The sequence below is a fragment of the Meriones unguiculatus genome, chromosome 4 (assembly GCF_030254825.1).
Source record: "Meriones unguiculatus strain TT.TT164.6M chromosome 4, Bangor_MerUng_6.1, whole genome shotgun sequence".
NCBI lineage: Eukaryota > Metazoa > Chordata > Mammalia > Rodentia > Muridae > Meriones > Meriones unguiculatus.
The window spans coordinates 93,136,846-93,156,496 of NC_083352.1; the positions used below are offsets into that span (position 1 = coordinate 93,136,846).

Sequence of the window (19,651 nt, forward strand, 5' to 3'; positions counted from 1 at the left end):
AACAGTAGAACCCTGGGTTTGCATATTACCAGTCCTGTGTTTTGGGGGCATGTTTCTCAAACTTTTATTCCTGGGTTTCCTCCTCTCCAAGGAGTCACACTGTGCATCTGGTAACTAGTTAATCCAGTGCTGGCTCACCAGCTTCCAAGCTGAAAGCCAGTCATCCCCAAGGGAAGAGAGACAGCACCGGCTAATTTTGCTAATACAGTTACCAACTGTGTTAGGTGCTGTGACGAGGCGAACATGGATGTTGGGGGATGAACAGCAGGGAGATATGATGGATTCAGAACCAGGATGAGAATGAGCTGTGATGGGAGATGTGGGAGTGGGTGCTCGTCCAGCCAGGAGATGCCCGGAGGAGGGCAGGGCAGGTGCCAGGCATTACTGTAATTCTCGGTTCATTTTCAAAGGTGCCTCGAGACAGCGTTGGTCTCATTACAAATGAGCAGAAGACACCAGACTCTAGTGACTAGAGCCCTGCTAGTGCCCGCTAGTTTCCATACCACCTCTACAAGCTAGATGTTTAGAACAGAAAATTGCTCACAGCCACACTTGCCTGTAAGGCCAAATGCCTACAAGCTTTAGAATAAACAAGATGTAAAATGTCGAGATGGGTTTTGTTGAGAAAAAAGATGATAGAAGCAACAGACAGAAAGATAAAACCCAGATGATTGTTCTCTGTCAATGAGGAAAGGGAGGAAATGAGGAAAGGGAGGAAAGGGCTTGCTTGTATTCAGGTTTTAAAACCTTTCTCTCAGGCAGCACAGCCAGCCTTGCAAAGCCGTAAACTGCCATGCTCTCTTTGCCTTGAGTCTCCAGTGCCCTTATTATGAAGTGAGGATCATTGTTTCTCACAATTATGAAGAACAGATGCCATCATATGCCATGTCAACATAAAAACAATTCTCATCTCAAAGAGGAATAGACATAGTTTATTCTGGAGCCAAATAGGAGTGACGGTAGTGTGGAGACTGTCTTCTGATGCCGGGAAAGGAATAGGGTCTTGGGAGGTGGAAGTTAAGGAGATTCTGATGAGCAGAGGATGAATGAGACAGTGTATTCATGAGCACACAGGTGTGTAGGCAAGCAAGCAGCCAGCTGTCAGCAGGCTTCCAGTCATTCACTGATGTCCATAGGCCACAGGCAGACTGGCATGCAGGCTGCACAGAGATAGGCACACAGGCCTACAGACAGACACAGAGGCCAACAGACAGACATGCAGACATATAGAAGTAGGCACACAAGCTTACAGACAGACACACAGGCCACAGGCCTACACACACACACACACACACACACACACACACACAGGCCTGCAGAAAGATAGGCAGGCCACCCACAAGTAGGCACACAGGCTTATAGACTGACATGCAGGCCTACAGACAGACACACAGAGGGAGGTATACAGGCCACACACAAGTAGGCACACAGCCGACCTATAGACATACACACACAGGATTACAGACAGACAGAAAGACAGACAGGATGACTGGTGAAGGCTCAGGCCTTTGAACTCAAGGCTGTATTTATACAGAGGCCGTACAAAAGTGGCACTCTGCCACAAGTAGTTGTATAAAGGTTGATATCACTGTTTACTTTGTGTTTCCAGGACATCCATTTTTGTGTCAGCCATTTTGTGCTGACTCAGCATGCTCCTTACACCATGTCCAGCCCTAGTCATTGTGGCCCACAGCAGCACCATGTTGTCCAAACATAAGCTGGCCCTTACCTCCTTTTGTTTACAACATATATCTGGGAACACAGAGTTAGGTCCTGCTCCCATGTGGGAGAGGTTTAATGAAAAGACTAAAGGAAAAAAAAATCAAGAGGCGTTTAAAACTCATCAGTGGAAATATAAGGTATGCGTTTACAGCAAGGTGAGGACCCCATTTCATAGGCCTCAGACACTATCTGGTGACATTCTCAGCTTTTGGGTTGGTGGAAGATAGAGGTCCACTAAGCTAACACATCAAAAGGTTTCACGTGACAGGACAAGGATGCAAAGTTAGACACAGAAGTGGGAATGGAATGGCTAATAAGGGGGCCAATGAGAGCACAAGACAAAATGTAATTAGGCTCCAGACCTGCAACATTCCAACCTTCCCGCAGTCACCGAAGTTCTGACCAGTTAATCAGCCTTTCAGAAGGTTCAGTGGGAGGTGGGATTTCTTTCCAGAACTTTTTTTTTCTTCACAGATACTTTCCTACTGTACTGCCTTTGGAAATCTCTGATGATTTTCTATTGCTGTTTTTTCTTTGTATTAGTAGCTTAAATGACATTTCCTTATAAAGGCTGTCATGACTATCCTTAATCACTAACTGGCCCCTTCCTTTGTCAGTTTATTATTTGACCTTATTTTCTATCTTTTTCTACCTAACCTTTCCCAAGGATTCATACATTTACATAAAAAGATTTACCTCCGTTTTATTTGAATGTAAATTTTAAGAAGGCAGAGGTGTTTATTTGGGTGTCGTGTGTATAAATTTGAATGCTTACTTCAGGTTGAGTTGGTTCAGCAGAAAAGAATGCTTGTTGCTAAGCCTGATGTCTTGAGTTCGATCCCTGAAACCCATTGGATGAAAGGCAAGAACCAACTTCTCCAAGTCGTTCTCTGACTCGCCTTCACCCCCCCCACACGTACTAATAAAAATGCAATAAAACCCCACTATATTTTTAAAAATTCTGCCTTTGCATTATGTATATAGCAGCCATTTAAAGCAGGTGTGCTGGATGAAGGAGAAGCGCTTGCTTGGTGTAAAGGAAGCAAAAACCAGGGACAGCAGAGTGGAGGGGCGTGGCCACCCGGAACCTAAGTGCCCTAGTCCCGGAAGTTTCCCGTCAACGGCGGATACTTCTAGCTGACGGAGGGTCCGTAATCGGCTGGCGGCCCCTAGGTGACGTGTAGGCCCGGGAGCGTCGAGCATGGACGAACACTGCCTGGAGGAGTTCCGCCGGCGCTGGCAGGAGGAGTTGGCGCAGCAGGCGCTAAGGCGGCGACGGAGGCTCGAGGCCGGAGAGCGGCGCCCGCGGAGGCCGGAGGCCGGGGCGCGCGGCGAGCCGGCCTCGGGGTACCTGGCGCTGGCGCAGGGTCTGCTGGAGGGCGCGGGCCGACCCCCGGCGTCCAGGCCCGGCCGGGCCGACAGGAGGGATGCGTCCAGCCGCTCCCGCTCACCCCCGGACCGCGACGCCGTGGAACCCGAGCCGCTGGTGGACCAGCTCATCCGCGACTTGGTAAGTGGCCGGGGCAAGGTGACTTTCCCTTTGGCCCACCAGGGACCCTGCACACCCAGGGAGTCCCTGGAAGCGATGATTGTCTGCTCTTGAGCTTTGCCTGCAAACATTTTGGAGTGTTGACAGTGAGTGTATGCACAGCAATGCTCAAGACAGGACACCGCCCGCTGCCGCCCTCCCCCTCAAAGAGAGAATCTACCCGTAAAGGGCTACGTGTGAGTTTGAGGAATCCTGCTCTAGAAACGAAAAGTTTACTTTGGAGAGGAAGGTCGAGAAAAAGCACAGGGTGGAATTAATGTTCACCTTTCTCCGTATCATTTGATTTTCCTAACTTAACGTGTTACTTAAATTTAAAAAAAAAAATCAGAAGAAATGAAAAACTACGACTAATAATGAGTATTATTTAGTAGGTCCTTAGCCTATGGAGGGCATGAGTCCCTCGGAGAATCAGAAAGCTCTTTCTCCAGCCTCCTTTACCAAGTCGGGAGAACCAAATCAAGACCCCTGACACGGATCCATGGCATGCAGGTTAAGAGTTAGGCCAGAACAGAAGGCTTTAATGGCTTAACTTAAACCAGGTTCAAAGAAAATTTCCGCAGAGTTGGGTAGGGAATACTTTTCTGTAAGTGAAAATTGTTTAGAGAAATAATGCGACAGACCTGGAGAAATGTTTAAGAGAACAGGCTGCTCTTCCGGAATTGGGTTCCTAGTACCCATGCCAGGTGGCTCACGACCTTCAATTTCAGGAGATTTAATGTCTCTGGCTTCCATGGGCACCTGTATACATAGTGCCCAACAACACACACACACACACACACACACACACAAATACTTAATTTTTAAAAAAATGAATAACTATGCAAAGGACAGTTTTATTTAAATAATAAATATTTTGAGCTTTTATTTTGAGTTTCAGGTCCATCTCCCCTTTAAACCAAGTGTCTTGTGCTCTGATTTGATTCTAAAATGGCCATAATATGAGGTAGACACTAACTCCTTCGACGAATGAAGGGACTCAAAGACAAAATTTTCTTCTGCAGTGTGCATATGATTACCCAGCTGATAAATTCTGGAGATTGAATTTGGATTCCTGCATTTTAACTTAACCAGGTGAAGCTTGAGTTGGCCTCCTGGGAGGCCTTGGTAATGTGTAGGTTCCTGAGTCCCCTCAGATCTGCTAAATCAGCAGCCCAGAGAAGTGGCTCCACATTTGATGTTTGAGAATCTAGTGTGGGGAGAAGTAAGGGGGGGTGAGGAGTGAGGGGGTGGAGGGGTGTGTCTGGGTATGGGTGTACATATTCTCAGCTTTGTAGCCTCTGTTGTTAGCCCTGTGCTGACTAGTTTTATGTCAACTCGACACAAGCTCGAGTTACTGGAGAGGAGGGAGCCTCAGTTGAGAAAATGCCTTCATTGGATTGAGCTGTAGGCAAACCTGCAGGGCATTTATTGTGCGTGGACACACCTGTAGGCTGGTAGTCCTGGGTTCTACAAGAAAGCAGGCTGAGAAAGAGCCACTGGAGAGCAAGCCAGTAAGGAGCACACCTTCATGGCCTGTGCATCAGCTCCTGCCCCCAGGTTCCTGTTCTGACTTTCTGCAGTGATGGACTGTGATATAGAAGTGTAAGAAAACCCTTTTTATCCCCAGATTGCTTTGGGTCATGGTATTTATCACAGCAATAGCTTCACTGGGTCAGATCCTAAATCCTATACACAAGACTTTCCAGTCCTCACACTCAGACAGCATCCCCCAGACAAAAATAAAGTGTCCTAAAGTGGAAGGGATCTATGTAGGCGGAAGATCCAGGGCATACCAGAATCTTAAGGTTTAATATGGAATCAGCAAAAGCCTTTTCTGTGTCCCATCACTAGATTGAATGATAGTAGCTCCTCTGCCCTTTCAGAACATCGCATTAGGTACTGTTAAGGTTTCTTTTGAGCAACAGCCAACTCTTCAGTTCACTGGAGTTACAAGAGGTTGAGCAACCTGATGTGTGTTAGGAATTGAACTTAGGTCCTTGGAAGAGCCAACTCTGCTCTTAACCATATGGGTGTTGCTGTGTAGCTTAGATCGGCATCAGGCTCTTTGTCTTTCTGTGTGTGTGTAGAGAGAGAGAGATCATGAAGATATTTATCTGTATGCTCAGAGGACAGTACCAGATGTTGACCCTCAGGCACCTCCACATTTTATTGCAGACAGAGGATCTTGTTGGCCTGGAGCTTTGTCATATAGCCCAAGCTAGCTGGCCCTTGAACTTTCAGAGATCTATTTCTTCCCTCTTCTTACTGTCTCTGGGATCACAGGCATAAGTCACTGTGCTTGGCTCTTTACATGGATCCCCAGGGATCTAAACTGAGCTCCTTACTCTTGTAAGGGAAGTGCTTTACTGAGCCCTCTCCCCATTCCTGGCCTTGAACTTTTGACACCTCCACCTCTTGAGTGTTGTAATCATAGCAAGAGCTTGGTGCTTGCTGTCCAATGGTTCATAGACAATAACTTCATTGTTCCCAACAATCCTCTCCCATGGCAGTTTTCAGCCTGTCCTGGTAAATGACCAGGAGGAAAGTAGCTTGGGTATTTTGTTTTGTTTTGTTTTGTTTTGTTGAGACAGGGTTTCTCTGTGTAGCCCTGGCTGTCCTGTATTCACTTTGTATACCAGGCTAGCCTCAAAATCACAGAGATCTGCCCAGCCTCTGCTCCTGAGTGCTGGGATTAAATGTGTGTGCCACCATACCTGGCCAGTGGCTTAGTTTTTAAGAAACAGTAAACTCATCCTGTATCTTCAGTCAAGAAATGGCAGTTAAAAAGCTGGGATCCTGTGGCAGTGAATGTGAGCCCCACAGTACACATACAGGGGTCAGATGTGCCAAGCAGGTGTTGGGTCCTTGACTGCTGTTCATCAGGGGCTTTGCCCCATGTCTCTCCAGAAGGTTTTGTGAAGATTTGTTTTATAGTGTCAACCAGAATTAAATACCAAACATGGTAGGTAGTGTAGGGTGTTTTTTTCCAACTGTTAGTTTTCTTTATTTAAACAAAGCTCATACATGATCTGAATAAAACTATTCTGTGTTCGAGTGTGCCCACTGGAATGTACACATTCCATGAAGTAGCTTTTTTTTTTTTTTTTTAAACAGGGTGTCTTAGGTGTGTGTGGTGGTGCACATTTTTAGTCCCAGCATTTGAGAGGCAGAAGTAGGAAGATCTCTGTGAGTTAAAAAAAACAAACAAATAAACAAGCAAAAACCCCAGGATATCTTAGTTATAATGCTGTGAAATGATACTATGACCAAGGCAGCTGTTATAAAAGAAAGCATTTAATTGGTAGCTTCCTTACAGTTCTAGAAGTTTAATCTGTAACCATCATGTTGGGAAGCAGACAGGCATGGTCCTGGAGCAGTAACTGAGAGCTTTACAGCCTGATCTGCAGACAACAGGCAGAGAGAAAGTGCCTGTGGACTTTTGAAACTTCAAAGCCCACTGTCTCTTCCTGTAAGGCCTCTCACCTCCTCCTATAAGGCCACATCTCCTAATCCTTCCCAAACAACTCTACTAACTTGGGACCAAGTATTAAAATATATGAGCCTATGAGTCTCATCTAGACCACCACACAGATGTCACTGTGTAGATCAGGCTGGCTCTTAACTCCTAAATCCTCCTGCCAGTTCTGGGATCAAAAATGTGGCTGATGTGTTGGGAAGAAGTAGGCTTTTTTTTTTGTAATATATATATGATACATGTTAGAGTTGTGTTTTTTCAATGGAATTGCCTTTTGTGAATGTTGTGTTTGAACCTTTTTTTTTTTTTTTTTTTTGTAGTCACATTATGAAAGGTAGAGATCTTAACTGCCCAGCTCCATGCCTTGTCTAGAATATGCACATATACACATCCAAAACACCTGAACACAGGTTTGGGTTCCCAGCCTGTCTATACCGTACTCCCCACCTGACCACCCACCCCACTTCTGATGCCTCTGCAGTCGTGTCAGGCAGCTTTATTCTAGTCTGGATTCTGGTGCACAGCATTATGGACAAGTTGGTCCTGGGGAATGGACCTGCTGCTGCTGCCATCTGCCTTGCGACAAGTATGAGTAGTTGGTTTAGCTGGTCTAGGGGAGTAGTGCTGTCAGGAACATTCTGTATGTCTTTTGGATTGCGTACACATTTCCCTTGGTTATTTGCTCAGGAGTAGCATTACAGGCTTGTGGGCATGCAGGTCATAGTTATAGCAACCTAGCCCACAAAACTTCCCATTCTAGTTGGTAATGGATGCAACAAAAGCAATAAATGCCAGCACTGTAAGGTAAACTCAGCAGTCTGTCAGGATCTTTTTCATCCTGTGCTTCTCCTGGAGTTTTTAACTTAGGAGTAACTCCTGGAAAGGAAGGTGGAGTTCCCCTGGGATCCTTGAACCGGTAGGCTGCTGCAGCTGAGGCAGAGTGTGCAAACCTGAAGCTGGTTCTGTCTCCTACCTACTCCTTTAGCAGCTGTGTCACACCATTACCTGTCTTGTTTGAGATGAGCTCCTGTAGCCCAGGCTGGCCTTGAGCATGCTGCTGCTGACGGTGACCTTGACTTCTGATTCTCCAGCTTCTCCCTCCCCCAGTGTGTGATTACAGTTTTTTTGTTTTGTTTTGTTTTATACCGTGGTTGAACCCAGAGCTTGCTAGGCAAGCACTCTTGTAACTGAGGTACATTCCTAGCCACCTATTGTGTTTTTGGTGCTGTCTCATTATCTTCATTATCACTGGCATGAGGGCAACCAAGAGAAGAGTTGCCATTCACTCAGCACAGCTGCATCAGAGTTCTTTGGCTGGATGGACATAGGCCGGAATCTTTGATGGACAAGCACAGCTAAAGTGAAACTGTGGCATGCCTTCTATGCAGCCTTACCTTCTTACCTTCTTTTAAGAGCACTTAGCCTCTTGCTTATGGGAGAGGCTTGTGAATACCTACTTGTACTGGATGGACCAGTACAAGGGATGGCACACCCTGCTCAGAATCCCACAGGCAGTAGACACTGCCTTCCATGCCCCTCTCCAAAGCCAGGTTTCTTATGGACAGTGGTGGCACTTCAGGTATGCTTATGTAAGCTTCTGTAGTACAGGCTTTCGACAGACTGTTGCTTGGTCAAATTTTGTTTAGGCCAACACATCTGGACAACAGAGACACAGATGCCCAACTCAAACTGGCCTAAAAACACCCACTGGGATCTGTTGATCCATGAACAGTTCCAGAAGGCGGTGCTAATTCTGGGCACTGTTGTAACCCAGCTGGGACCTCTCGCCTCAGTCTTGCTTGTCTGCTGCCTTTTCCCATAGTGGCTATCTCTTCTTGAGGAGAGGATGGCTAGCAGCTGCAGCCTTATGTTCTGCCAGTGTAGCAGTGCTGGGAGAGCACAGCATCTGTTCTTTGGTGCTCAGCTGAAGCTGTATTCTTATTGGTCCAGACTGGGTCATCTGAGCAATCTTGAGCCAGTTATTGACTGAGATTTGTCCAGGTCTGTGTCTAGTGTCCACTCCTATTCATTCCACAGGTCTGTACTGATGGTTGAGCTAGAGCTGGGGGATCAGTGACGTCCAGAGTGGGCTCTGCTCTGGCCTCTCTAGCTTCTTGACTGTTAGAATGATTTTAGTGGAGGCAGGCCAGCCCTGTTGAGGCTCTGGGTCTGCCCTGAACTCAGAATCAGACCATGCTGCTGCCTAGTTGCTTCTCTCCTGGTGTGCTGAACTCATTTGTCAACTGAGCTGGAGTGACTCCCCTGCCCCTTTTGTACTCTACCTTCCTATTAAGGCTCAGTTTCATTCCCTCTGCTGTGCTAACTCTGTCTGATCCCTCCAGTCCAAATTTCTCTTCTAGCTAAAGTGTTCTTCTTAATGCCATTCATTTAAAAAAAAAAATGTTATTCATGAAATAACAGGCCTTTGCTTGGGGGCCCTTTAGTATTTACTGAAACAAGTTTGAATGTCTTTACTGGAAGGTTCTGCTCCTTGAAGAGGTATGGTGTTTGTCCATCCATCCGTCTGTCCATCCATCATCCACCCACCATCCATCCATGTATCCACTCCTCATTCCACACTGTTGATGAAATGGCTTGTTAGCACCAGACATATTCTAAGCTCTGGGTTTACCGTAATGAACAAGATGGAGAAAGTCTGTCCTGTTTAGACAGATATTTGCCAGGTAAACAAGTGCTCTGGAGAGAAGAAAACATAGGCAGAGTGGAGATTGTCTTTGAGGAGCAGGGCTCAGTCTTTCCCAGAGCCACCTTGCAAGGCTTTCTGGGAGATCTAGCAGCTCTCAGAGGACTGGGGGAGGGGCTGGCAGAGATTCTCTGGTGCTAGCAGCTTTATGGTTATGCAAGCTGAGTGGTCACATGGGTCATACCCTGCACTAAGTTCAATGCTTGTGATTCTTCTTTATTTTAAATGATGTGTGTGTGTCTATATGACAGTCTGTGCCAGCATAGGCATCGGATTCTCTTGAGCTGGAGTTGCAGGAGGTTGTGAGCTATTTGACATGGGTACTAGGAATTGAGCTTGGGTCCTCTGCAAGACCAGTAACTGCTCTTAACCACTGAGCCATCTCTCCAGCCCCTGCAAATTTTATAATAATAATTATTATTTTTGAGACATGGTCTCTTGGTGTAGCCCTGCAATTCTTAAAATTCGTTTGACTTAGTAACCCTAACATACTTGTTTTCACAAGCCCCACAAATTCTATATTGGACCATGATGGTGAGATTGTGCTTTCACATATGTGCAGGGCTTCTTGAGCAAACATTCACATGTGGTCCAGCCCTTCCTGAACTGCACTGTCTTCCTGAGAGCACTTCCTCTGCCTTCCATCCAGCCAGGTTCCTGACTCCCATCCCAACTTGACTCAGCCAGCTCTGGGAGCACAGGATTCCTTCCCTGCCACACCTTACCCTCCTGAGAGTCCTCAAGTTTATAGCTGCCTTTTGATGTCCCTTCTCCACTGGAGTCCCTAGGGAAATCACCAGCCAGGAGGTGATGAATGAGAAACCAGTTCTAAATAAGTAAATAGATCTCAAGTGTTTTTTCTAGACATGGGCAGTGTGCAAGAACTGGGCAGGTTAGCTTGTGTAGGTGGCAGCTGTCTGTCCACATCTTTATTGAACACTGCTGCTTGTCCTCATGACTGGGCTTGGGATTAGGTTTGATGTGAGGAGATAAATTGACTTTTTGTGGACTGCTTGGGAACTTAACCTCTCTTTACAGCGAGAAAGGATTTCTGGGCTCTAAATAGCTGACTTATTAATGAGCCCTGGGATACCTCAGGGACTATCTCCTGTATTTATTCTGTTTTATATGCGATGACTTATCTCCATAAAAGATTTACCTCCTTCAGTGTAGAGGCTGTTTCTCGTACATTTGCTAATAGCATCTCCCTTCCCCCAGCACTGGGCATGGCCCTGAACTGACAGGGTTTTGCACATACATTAATTTAAGCTGGGTGGTGTGCCTCCTGTACTAATATCTAGGAACTTCAGAAGAATGAAAGTCTGGAGTTGGTGCCAAGGCTGCCACTATTGGTATTTGGTGTGCTTTGACATTCCTGTTTGCTCATGCAGGAAAAGGTATTTCAAGACAGAATGGGTGACTGTTTTGAGTATTTGAGATTTTCCCCAACCTACCAGCTTATTTTCTCAAGCCACAAATGAAACTGGATGCCATCCATTCCTTTGGTGGGACTGTGCAATATGTGGTGGTTGAGATAAGCTGTGTAGACAGAGGACTCTCCATCCCAGAGTTGGTAGAAGTGGCCCACGGATCTGTTGAAACACCACCTCAAGAGCACCTGAGTGACGGTATCCTCAGAGATACTTGTTGGGAAGTACGTCCCGAGTCGGTTTCTTCCCTCTTCACTGACTTGGCTCTTAGTAATTGCCCCTTCTTCTACTAAACAAGAGAAGGCAGATTAAATTTCTAACTCAATGGCACAAAGACCGTCCATTTATGGAGTTAGGCTTCTAGTAGCACATAGAGGACAGATCAGCCTCTCTGGGGACAGTCCCTTCACAGTGTGTCTCTTACCTTTTTGGAGTGAGTCCAGTAGACTTTGGGAAAACCCAGTATTCACGGAGTTTAGCTGTAACCCAATTCCTTTGTTGATTCTCCCCACCCCCGGATTTTTCTATCTGCCCATGGTTTAGGGCCATCATCCTCAACGTGTAACATTCACAAAGCACCTCTGAGAAAAATCTGTGAGCTCTGCCCAAAAATTTTGGGGCACTAGTTCTGGGAGGTACTTTGAACATTAAAACAAGCAATCCCACATGTGATTTCAGTGTCACACGAGAGTCACTGAGTAGAGAATTGGTCTTGGTACCACGGTGAAAGCCATAAAAGTCTTATTGCCACCAGCAAGGTACTTCCTTTGGCCTAGAGCATGAGCTTGGCCAGCCTGCTGTCACTCTCGGTCAGCCGATGTTCTACGTGTCACTTTGTCTTTAGGGTCTCTGTGTCATTCCTTCCTGAGAACATCCACGTTGTCTGTGTCATGGCTTGGCTGTGTGCTGTGAACATTGACTATGCACTGTGGGAGGAATGGCTGCATGTCATCACAGGAGACCTCTGCAGCAGCCGAGCCAGTGAGTGCTTGCAGTGGTTGCTGAGCTACAGCTTGAGTCAGGATGTGGCTTCAGGTCTGGCTTAGGTCCTGCCACAGGGTTGACCAGACTCGTAATGTAGTCTCTGGTGAGGTGGTTCCCATGTGGTAAGCTCTGAACACAACAACATCTGAAGGTTATGGGCCAGGCTCTTAGCCTTGTTTGCTCTATGGAAGGGTAGAATAACCTCTCCCTCTTCACCTGAGTGCTCATATACCACCTCTGTGGATATTGGAAGGAGGTTTCCCCCCAGCCTGTCTGTGGCTGTGCACTAGGAACCCTGCACAGGATCACATAGCCTCCCTCACTGACTGACTGGAGGAAGGTTGGACTTAACAGAGTCTACTCTGAGGTGCAGATTCATGTGTGTGTTTGGTAGGTTGGCCGCTCAGAGGTCAGAATTGAGGTGAGTGGCCGTTGTACTCAATGCACACTGTTCTCTGGAGGGGGTGGTGCTTCAGTGAGGCGGCCCCTCTGGTCAGAGGCAGCATCTAGGAGGGGTCTCAGCTGTGAACCAGTGGCAGGCAGCCTTCTCTCTCACGTGGGGGAATCGGAATGACCATACTCCATCGGTGCAGACTGTAGCACAAAAGTCAGTGTGTGGTCTCTGACTGGTGGTGCATGTCACTGAGCTGCCAGTGCTCTGTTGGTGACTGGCCTCCTTTTCCCTCTTGCCATTCCCTAACCAGTGGTTGCAACAGGGAAGCTCAGCCACATGGAAGTCAGGGAGGGGACTTAGAGTGTTTTGAATTGGCATTGTCAGTCATTTGAGAGTTTAGTGGTAATCTTTAATTGGCTCTGCAGTGTTGTTTACATTCTTACAGTTCAGCCTGGAAACAGGCTGGCCTCCAGATCTTACAAATGCCCAGCACAGTGCCTGACTGACTGTTGGTGTGGTGGCTCTGACAGTGCTGGCGGCCATTGCATCCTAGTTGATTTCATCTCTGTTCCTCACGCGCCGCAGCCAACCTTCCTGAGTGGCTAGGTGCCTGTTAGAGTTGGTGATGCTGCTTTGTGTGGTGTGTGGATCCTCCACTGTCTGGACTTAACCTCACTCTGTAGTCCTCTTGTTGCTGCTGGGAATGTCTCCACTCATGTGGGATAAGGTTCAGGGCAGTGAGTCACCAACAGGCAAGCCTAAGAATGGCTCAGAGGTCTATAGCATAGGAGAAAAAAGCTGCCATGTCCTCAAGGAACGTGGTACCCAATCTCTCTATGCCTACACCAGGCTTGCACTGGGCCTCTGTGGAGAATTTCTTTATGTTCCTTGGGCATTTACCCCAGTGTGTTAGACAGGAAGCTTATATACCTTTAGTCTGGTGACTTGGCTGATCATTTGAGATCTTGGTGCCTCCAGGCTGTGCTCATTCCAGAACTGAGGCTGGGTTCAGGAGAACAGTAGGAGGATGGGTCATGCTTTCACAGAGGGACTGTCTTCCATGTTAAGCATGGGAAATAGGCCAACGAAATAGGAATTTGATGGGAGACTGTGATTTCTGCCCAGAATAGAAGCAAAAGATGGCATCTTATATTCATCTCAATACTAATTTGTAATATGGCCTACCATAAAGGAGCCCAGGGTTTGATAGAACATGCTTCACCCTACCTCACACTGTCTCCTCAGCCTCACCCTCCTTAGCTTTGGTTGTATGAGGGACTTTTTCCTCTTGTTTCTCTACCATGTGGGTAAGCTGGTCCTCTCTGCTTCTGCAGACACGCTAATGTAGAAGAAAAGGCAGGAAAGCATCTGGGTGGCTTTATGAAAGATAGCTCCCCACCTTACATGTGCCTGCCAGGTCACGGACTAGCAGTGACTCCCACAGGGGGTTGGGGTGTCTCTAGTGGCATCAGTGCTCTTCACTGATTAGTGAAGATAGTCATTGTAGGCAAGGACCTTGCCTGACATGAGTCCCAGTGACTCTGTTTTCTTAGGCAAGACCTGTACTTCCCAATTATCCTTGCAGATTTGTTCCTGTTTTTCTCCATTACCAGCATCCTTCCACTGAGTGAACATTCTGTTCTTTCTTTGCCCACAGAGTGTCCTGGTCAGCGTCTTTTCCCGGGAGAGCCTTTTTGGCCTATATGCTTATTAGTAGCCTCTGTTTTTTTGGCCAAACACTGTTTCCTCCTAGGCTCCAGATGCTCCTTCAGTTGTGAGACTCCAAGATGAGTAACATGATTCTCAAGCTTTCTTTAACCTCACTCTTGGAAGGCGTATGCTCCTCAATGTAGCGGACACTGTTTTCTGAAGTAGCCACCTTGAAGTATGGAAACTTGTAGTGAGTGGTGACTTAGCAACTTGCTTCCAGCCAGCGAGGCAGTGATGTCAGCCAGAGCTTATTAAACATGAATTTCCCAAGCTTAGTCTGTTGGGACAAAGGGCACACTCTGCAGCTGAGAAGCACGACCACAACAGTGGCTGGCAGGTGGACCTCGGGACATTTATGTCACACTTGGCCTTTCCCTAGCCTCCCTTGGATTCCTTTGTGTGCCGGGATCCACAGGACCTTATCTTTCAGCAGAAGCCCTTACCTCATCTCTGATTGCTTACCCTAGGGCAGGCGAGCTCTTGTTGCTGAGCATTGATAAACAACACTGGAGAGCTGCTTTGTTTGTACTGGCTAGCTCAGGTTAAGCAGCGTGAGATCCAAGAGTTTAGGAAACCTGGAGGAGAGATGAGCCTGCCCTCCAGCAGAGCAGCCTCCACCCTGTCCTTTCCCCACCAAAACATGTTAGTGACCTGGTCAGCACTTTTCTAGTTGCCCCTCCCCTTTCCCCGGGTGTGTTGGGGAGGCTTGGTCAGCCTTCAGCCTTTGGGGATTGTGTCCTCCCTGGCCCAGGCTGGCTTTCTTGAGTATCTGCTGCCTCAGCTCTCCTTACAAGTCAGGAGGCTTCTGTCACGCCTTTGTACCCATTCCTGTAGCATCTGTGCTTCTCCTTCTGCAGCATCATGAGAAATAGTCATGTGGATTTCATAGTGACTGAAAGGAGGGTAGATGTGGGAGCCACAAACTCCGCTGCTTCAGATTCTTTCTGAAACAGCCTCCACTCTGGTCACCACAACACTGTCCAGGAATGGAAAGGCCTGCGAGCACAGGCTGCTGTCAGCCTCATCCTAACCTCTTCCTTCTTTCTCCACAGAATGAGATGGATGAGGTGCCCTTCTTTGATGTCCAGCTGCCTTATGAACTGGCGATCAATATATTTCAGTATCTGAACAGAAGAGAGCTGGGTCGCTGTGCTCAGGTAAGTGCTTGCAGACACATGTCCAAGGGTCCCCAGCTCTGACCAGGTGCAGGGAGCCCCCACAAACAGTTGAGTCTATAAAATCACACAAATAACAGAACTGATGAATTGTACAGCAGCTTTCCTAAAGGAAGGCTGCCTTGAACTTACATTCCCACGTGATGTATACCTTCTAGTTACTGACTCTGCACCAAGTCTGAGTTATGGCTGAAATCCTGGGCTCTGCCTGCAGTGAGCTAGCCCATGTTAATATATTACACGTGTTAGTACAAGGACGTAGCCCTTAAATCAGACTGGTAGCTGAGGGTCAGCCCAGGGACAGATTGGTGAAGTCATGTTTAGACAAATAGTCTAAATTACCCTTTAAATAGCAAAATCACACTCTGAGGTGAATGAGGAGGGGGATATGTTGAGGGTACTGCACAGGAGTGGTAGTCATGTCCTGCTGACTGTGAAGCATATGTCCATGGAGTGGAACATCTGTTTTTTCTAGCTTGGTTGCTTTTAGGGGTGTTGTGGGCATTCTTTCCCTGGGAGACATAAACAGATATCTCCCTACTTCTATAAGGTACTGATGGCAAACCAAAGAACAGTTCCACTAAAGTGTTACCTGGGGAGCCAGAGAGACTATTGGGCTTCTTTACAGAGCATGGGTGAGGAGAAACCTATAAAGTAGAGATGACCCCAAAGCAGCCACACCCAGAAAGCCTCACCTCAGCACGGATATGCACCCCAGCTGCATAGGTGGAGTCCCCCCTTCAGTTAACCTCCCACAGTTAATACTCCAGGTCTCTGGAGACTCCGGTTTGGGCAGAATTACATGGCCGAGAGGTGCTGGGAAAGTAGGACCCTCCAGTGAGGGTCTAGTGACCATCTCCACTTCCCTCACTGTCTCTGAAGGAAGTCAGCAGGTCAAATCAAGCTTCTGCAAGTGGTCACAGCAGCATTGATTATGGTGACAGTTGTCAGCTCAGTGTATAGTGTTCTGCAATAAGATCCCATGGAGGTCTGGGTAGGCCACATTTCTGACCAGGTGTGCACTGGGGAGGCCAGGGTTTATACCCTTAAGATTGCTCTCATCTTTTTGGCCACAATCATATAATTAAATTACTTTTTTTCCTTTTAGTTTTATTTGTTCAGTTGTCAAAATTTGTATGTCCATTAAAACTGAATAATTGCTCAAGGCCTTGACTTTGACTAGTAGTACCACAGCCAGAAAGTAAAACAAAGTTGCATTTGCCTAATGATATAACTAGTGCCTGCTTAGCCTGAGGCCCTGGGTTTAAACCCATCAATGAAAAAATAAAAATGATTCATTGGGAATGTGTAAATGTGGTCAACATGGCTAGTGTGAAAGTCAGAAGTTGTGTCATCATCTCAGTAGACATAGAAAAAGTACTTTGTACAGTCCCACATCTGGCATCCTTGTTCACAGGCAGCTGCATACACAGGCTGATGCAGTCCCTGGGTGGAAAAGGAACTTTCATTCACCTGTTTCAATTGTTTATTACCTCTCTGTGTTAACCTAGGCCTAGTCCTGGAAGCTTCTAGCGTCCATGCAATCTAACCTAGGCCTAGAACCTTTTCAGCCTTTGAGACTTACTGCTGAATAAGTTCACCCTTTCTTCTTCTCACTGAACTCTGGGCTAGTTGATTCAACTCAGCTGTTCTGGCTCAAACTCCTTTCCCAGCTTATTCAATCTGGCATCTCTCTTGGCCTCTCTTGCTCCTCAAACTATCTCCAGCAACCTACTGTAGTCTCCTGGCTCCTTCTCATTTTCAGGCACATTCAGTTTTCACCTGAGTTCTATCTCTGCATCCTGTGTCTGTATTACTGTCCCAGTAAAACTGCCTCCTCTCTTTGCATTGCCCCTTAGGTAGCTTCCCTTTCCTCTCTTCTGTGAGAGTTGGCTGTGTCCTATTCTGTTAGATCTTTTCTGATCTGTCACTTTCTTTTACTGCTGCTCAATTAGACATTACTTCCCTGGGTTTGGCTTTCTGTGAACTATCTGCTTTGTCGCTTACTTGGAGATGCTGAGTGTCTTTGGTATGTGATCACTTAAGTAGAGATGCCAGCACACATTCTTGATGCAGTGTGTCTATAGGAAATGATGAAATCAGTGCAACACTGAAACTTGCTCTGAAACCCGTGCCACAGTGCAAAAGGCACTCAGAGCTGTGAGTTGCATGAAGAGTACTTATGTTGTCAGCTCCCTCCTGGAAATTTGGTTTGTTGTTTTCCAGCTCACACGTTGGCTCTGCTCCCAGGAGTAGAGGATGAGGGCAGAGCTAGATCAGCCTGATGCCAGGGTGGGAGCCTTGGAACGTCTTTTGCCAGCTCCACCCAGCACAGTCGGCTCTAGGTGCTCTGATTTACTTTTAGGTAATGGGCTCTTCTTAAAGGAACATTGATTATTTTGCTCTCTCATTTTGTGGTGAGCCAAGTGGATCAACGAGTTTATCAGGGCGTGTTAAGGTCAGGTGGGAGAGGTCCCTGTGATACAGTAGGGTTGTACTGCAGGAGAGATGGGCTCTGCTGGGTAATTATCCTGCAGGTGTGAACTGTTTAATTTATAGCACACCTGTCTACATCTCACTAGAATGCTGCCCTGTATGTCCAGTTGGCTTCTGTGTGACTGTGTGTGTGTGTGTGTGTGTGTAACCAAGTTTTGAGAACGCGTGTAAGCATGGAAACTATTCTCAAGCAGAGCTTCTTCAGTGCACAGTGATGGAGTTGGCTATGATGGGAAGCAGGGCTCTCACTGAGTCTTTCCAAGAAGACAACAGTGGATGGCCAGCAGTCAGTAGGATTGGCTTGGTTTCTGTCATCGTTAAAATGAACTACAAAGTAATAAATTTAAGTGGTGTTTTCATTTGTTCTTGTGGCGTGTTTGTTTTTGCAGTAGGAAGAAAGTCCTTCTGTTGAATGGAGACCTGCTGCTTTATGGGCTCCCTCTGCTCGGTTTCTTTCTCTCTAGGTGCTTTGGGACTTAGTGAAGTGGGGCAGGTTTGTGGAATTGGACCCTAGTTTTGTACTCTTGGATAAACCTGTTGCTTAGTTCTTTATGCCAAGCTGCTCTCATACTAGCAGCAAGGAGGCCTGTCCAGGGAAGCTTCAGAGATGTCCTTTTCCACCATTCTGCCTAGACTTTGCCTCCTCCTACATTGCTCTGCTCTCGCTCTGCTGTATGGGCCTCATGCTTTCGGCACCACAGTGCTTCTCAACGGGTACCCTGCGTACTGATTTCCCCCTGCCCTTGCCAGCAGCTGACCCCTGGGCACTATGTGGCGACTGTGTGCCTCTGCTGGAGGGCTTCATTCAGAATGTCATGAAAACAGCAGGACTTTTAGGAAGCACGTTATCAGTTTGACAGCTTTAACATTTTACTGTTTATGATTTTGTGTCCATCCTTTTTCATGCCCACAGGGGCCCTAGTGTTTTAAAGGGTAATAGTTTATCATGCATATTGAGAAGATTACTAATTTCAGAATTATAAAATTGTTTGGTTTCTATGAGAAAACTAAGTGTTATTATATTGCAACATGAATACTTCTGAAGAGGAATCCTTTCTGGTATTTACCAACCTCCCTCCCCCCGAGACAGGGTTTCTTCCTGGCTTGGACTCAAACTCAAGAGATCTGCCTGCCTCCTGAGTGATGGGATAAAAGGCGTGCGCTACCATGTCCAATTCCAGCATTGTTTTTAGTTTTCTAGATTGATTTATTCTCTGTGTGTGAGTGTCCTGGCTGCATGCTTCCACATGCACCACTTGCATGCTTGGCACCTGCAGAGATCAGAGTTATCAAATTTCCTGAAACTGGACTACAGATGGTTGTGAGCTATCATGTATGCACTTGGGACAGAGACCAGGTCCTCTTCAAGAGCAACTACTGCTTCCAATTGCTGAGCCATCTCTGTAGCCCCCTCCAACATTCTTTTTAAAAATTTGAAAGTAATTATAAATCCACAGGAAGCTGCAGAAAGGCATGCAGGCAGGTGGTGTGTGTCTTTGTGCCTGTTTCTTCCTTTGATGATAGCTCATGTGCCCAGCAGCCATGGCATCAAAAACACTGATGCCCATCCACTCTGTGGTGCCTGCTCAGGTTCCACTGGTTTTCTATGTGCCGGTCTGTCTATTTAACTCTGTCCTGTCTTATGGTAGATAGAGATCTGTGTGCTCACCACCACTGTCAACAGCATAGGTGTCTCTTGGACCCTTCATGACTACCACCCCCATCTGTGCCTCCTGTAGTCCAGGCAGCCTCCGGTAGCCTTTGGTCAAAGAAATATGTGTTGTAACTATGTATATTTCTTAGTGTGTAGTTTTAGGAGAGCTGCATATGCAGTTTTCAAGTAAAGGGCAGGAGGTTGCACATGGAGATCTAAAACATGGTGGTGCCCACCTGTAATCCCAGCACTCGGGAGGCTGAGGCAGGAAGACTGTGTAGGTTGAAGAGCAGACTGGGCTACATAGTAAGACTCAGTCTTAAAACTGTCAAAGAAAAGGGGGGCTGCATCAGTGACCCAATGCAGATGGTGGTACAAC

At 46.9% G+C, this 19,651-nt stretch overlaps 1 protein-coding gene across 1 annotated transcript in view; it reads left to right on the top strand.

The window, feature by feature from the left end:
• Positions 1-2,838: 2,838 nt before the first annotated feature.
• Positions 2,839-19,651, top strand: part of Fbxw8 (F-box and WD repeat domain containing 8) — a 92,172-nt gene continuing 75,359 nt past the window's right edge. The window contains exons 1-2 of the mRNA XM_021642678.2: positions 2,839-3,232; positions 15,000-15,104. Coding sequence (XP_021498353.1) covers positions 2,924-3,232; positions 15,000-15,104 — 414 coding nt within the window. The 5' untranslated portion in view covers positions 2,839-2,923. The remainder of the gene's footprint in view (positions 3,233-14,999; positions 15,105-19,651) is intronic.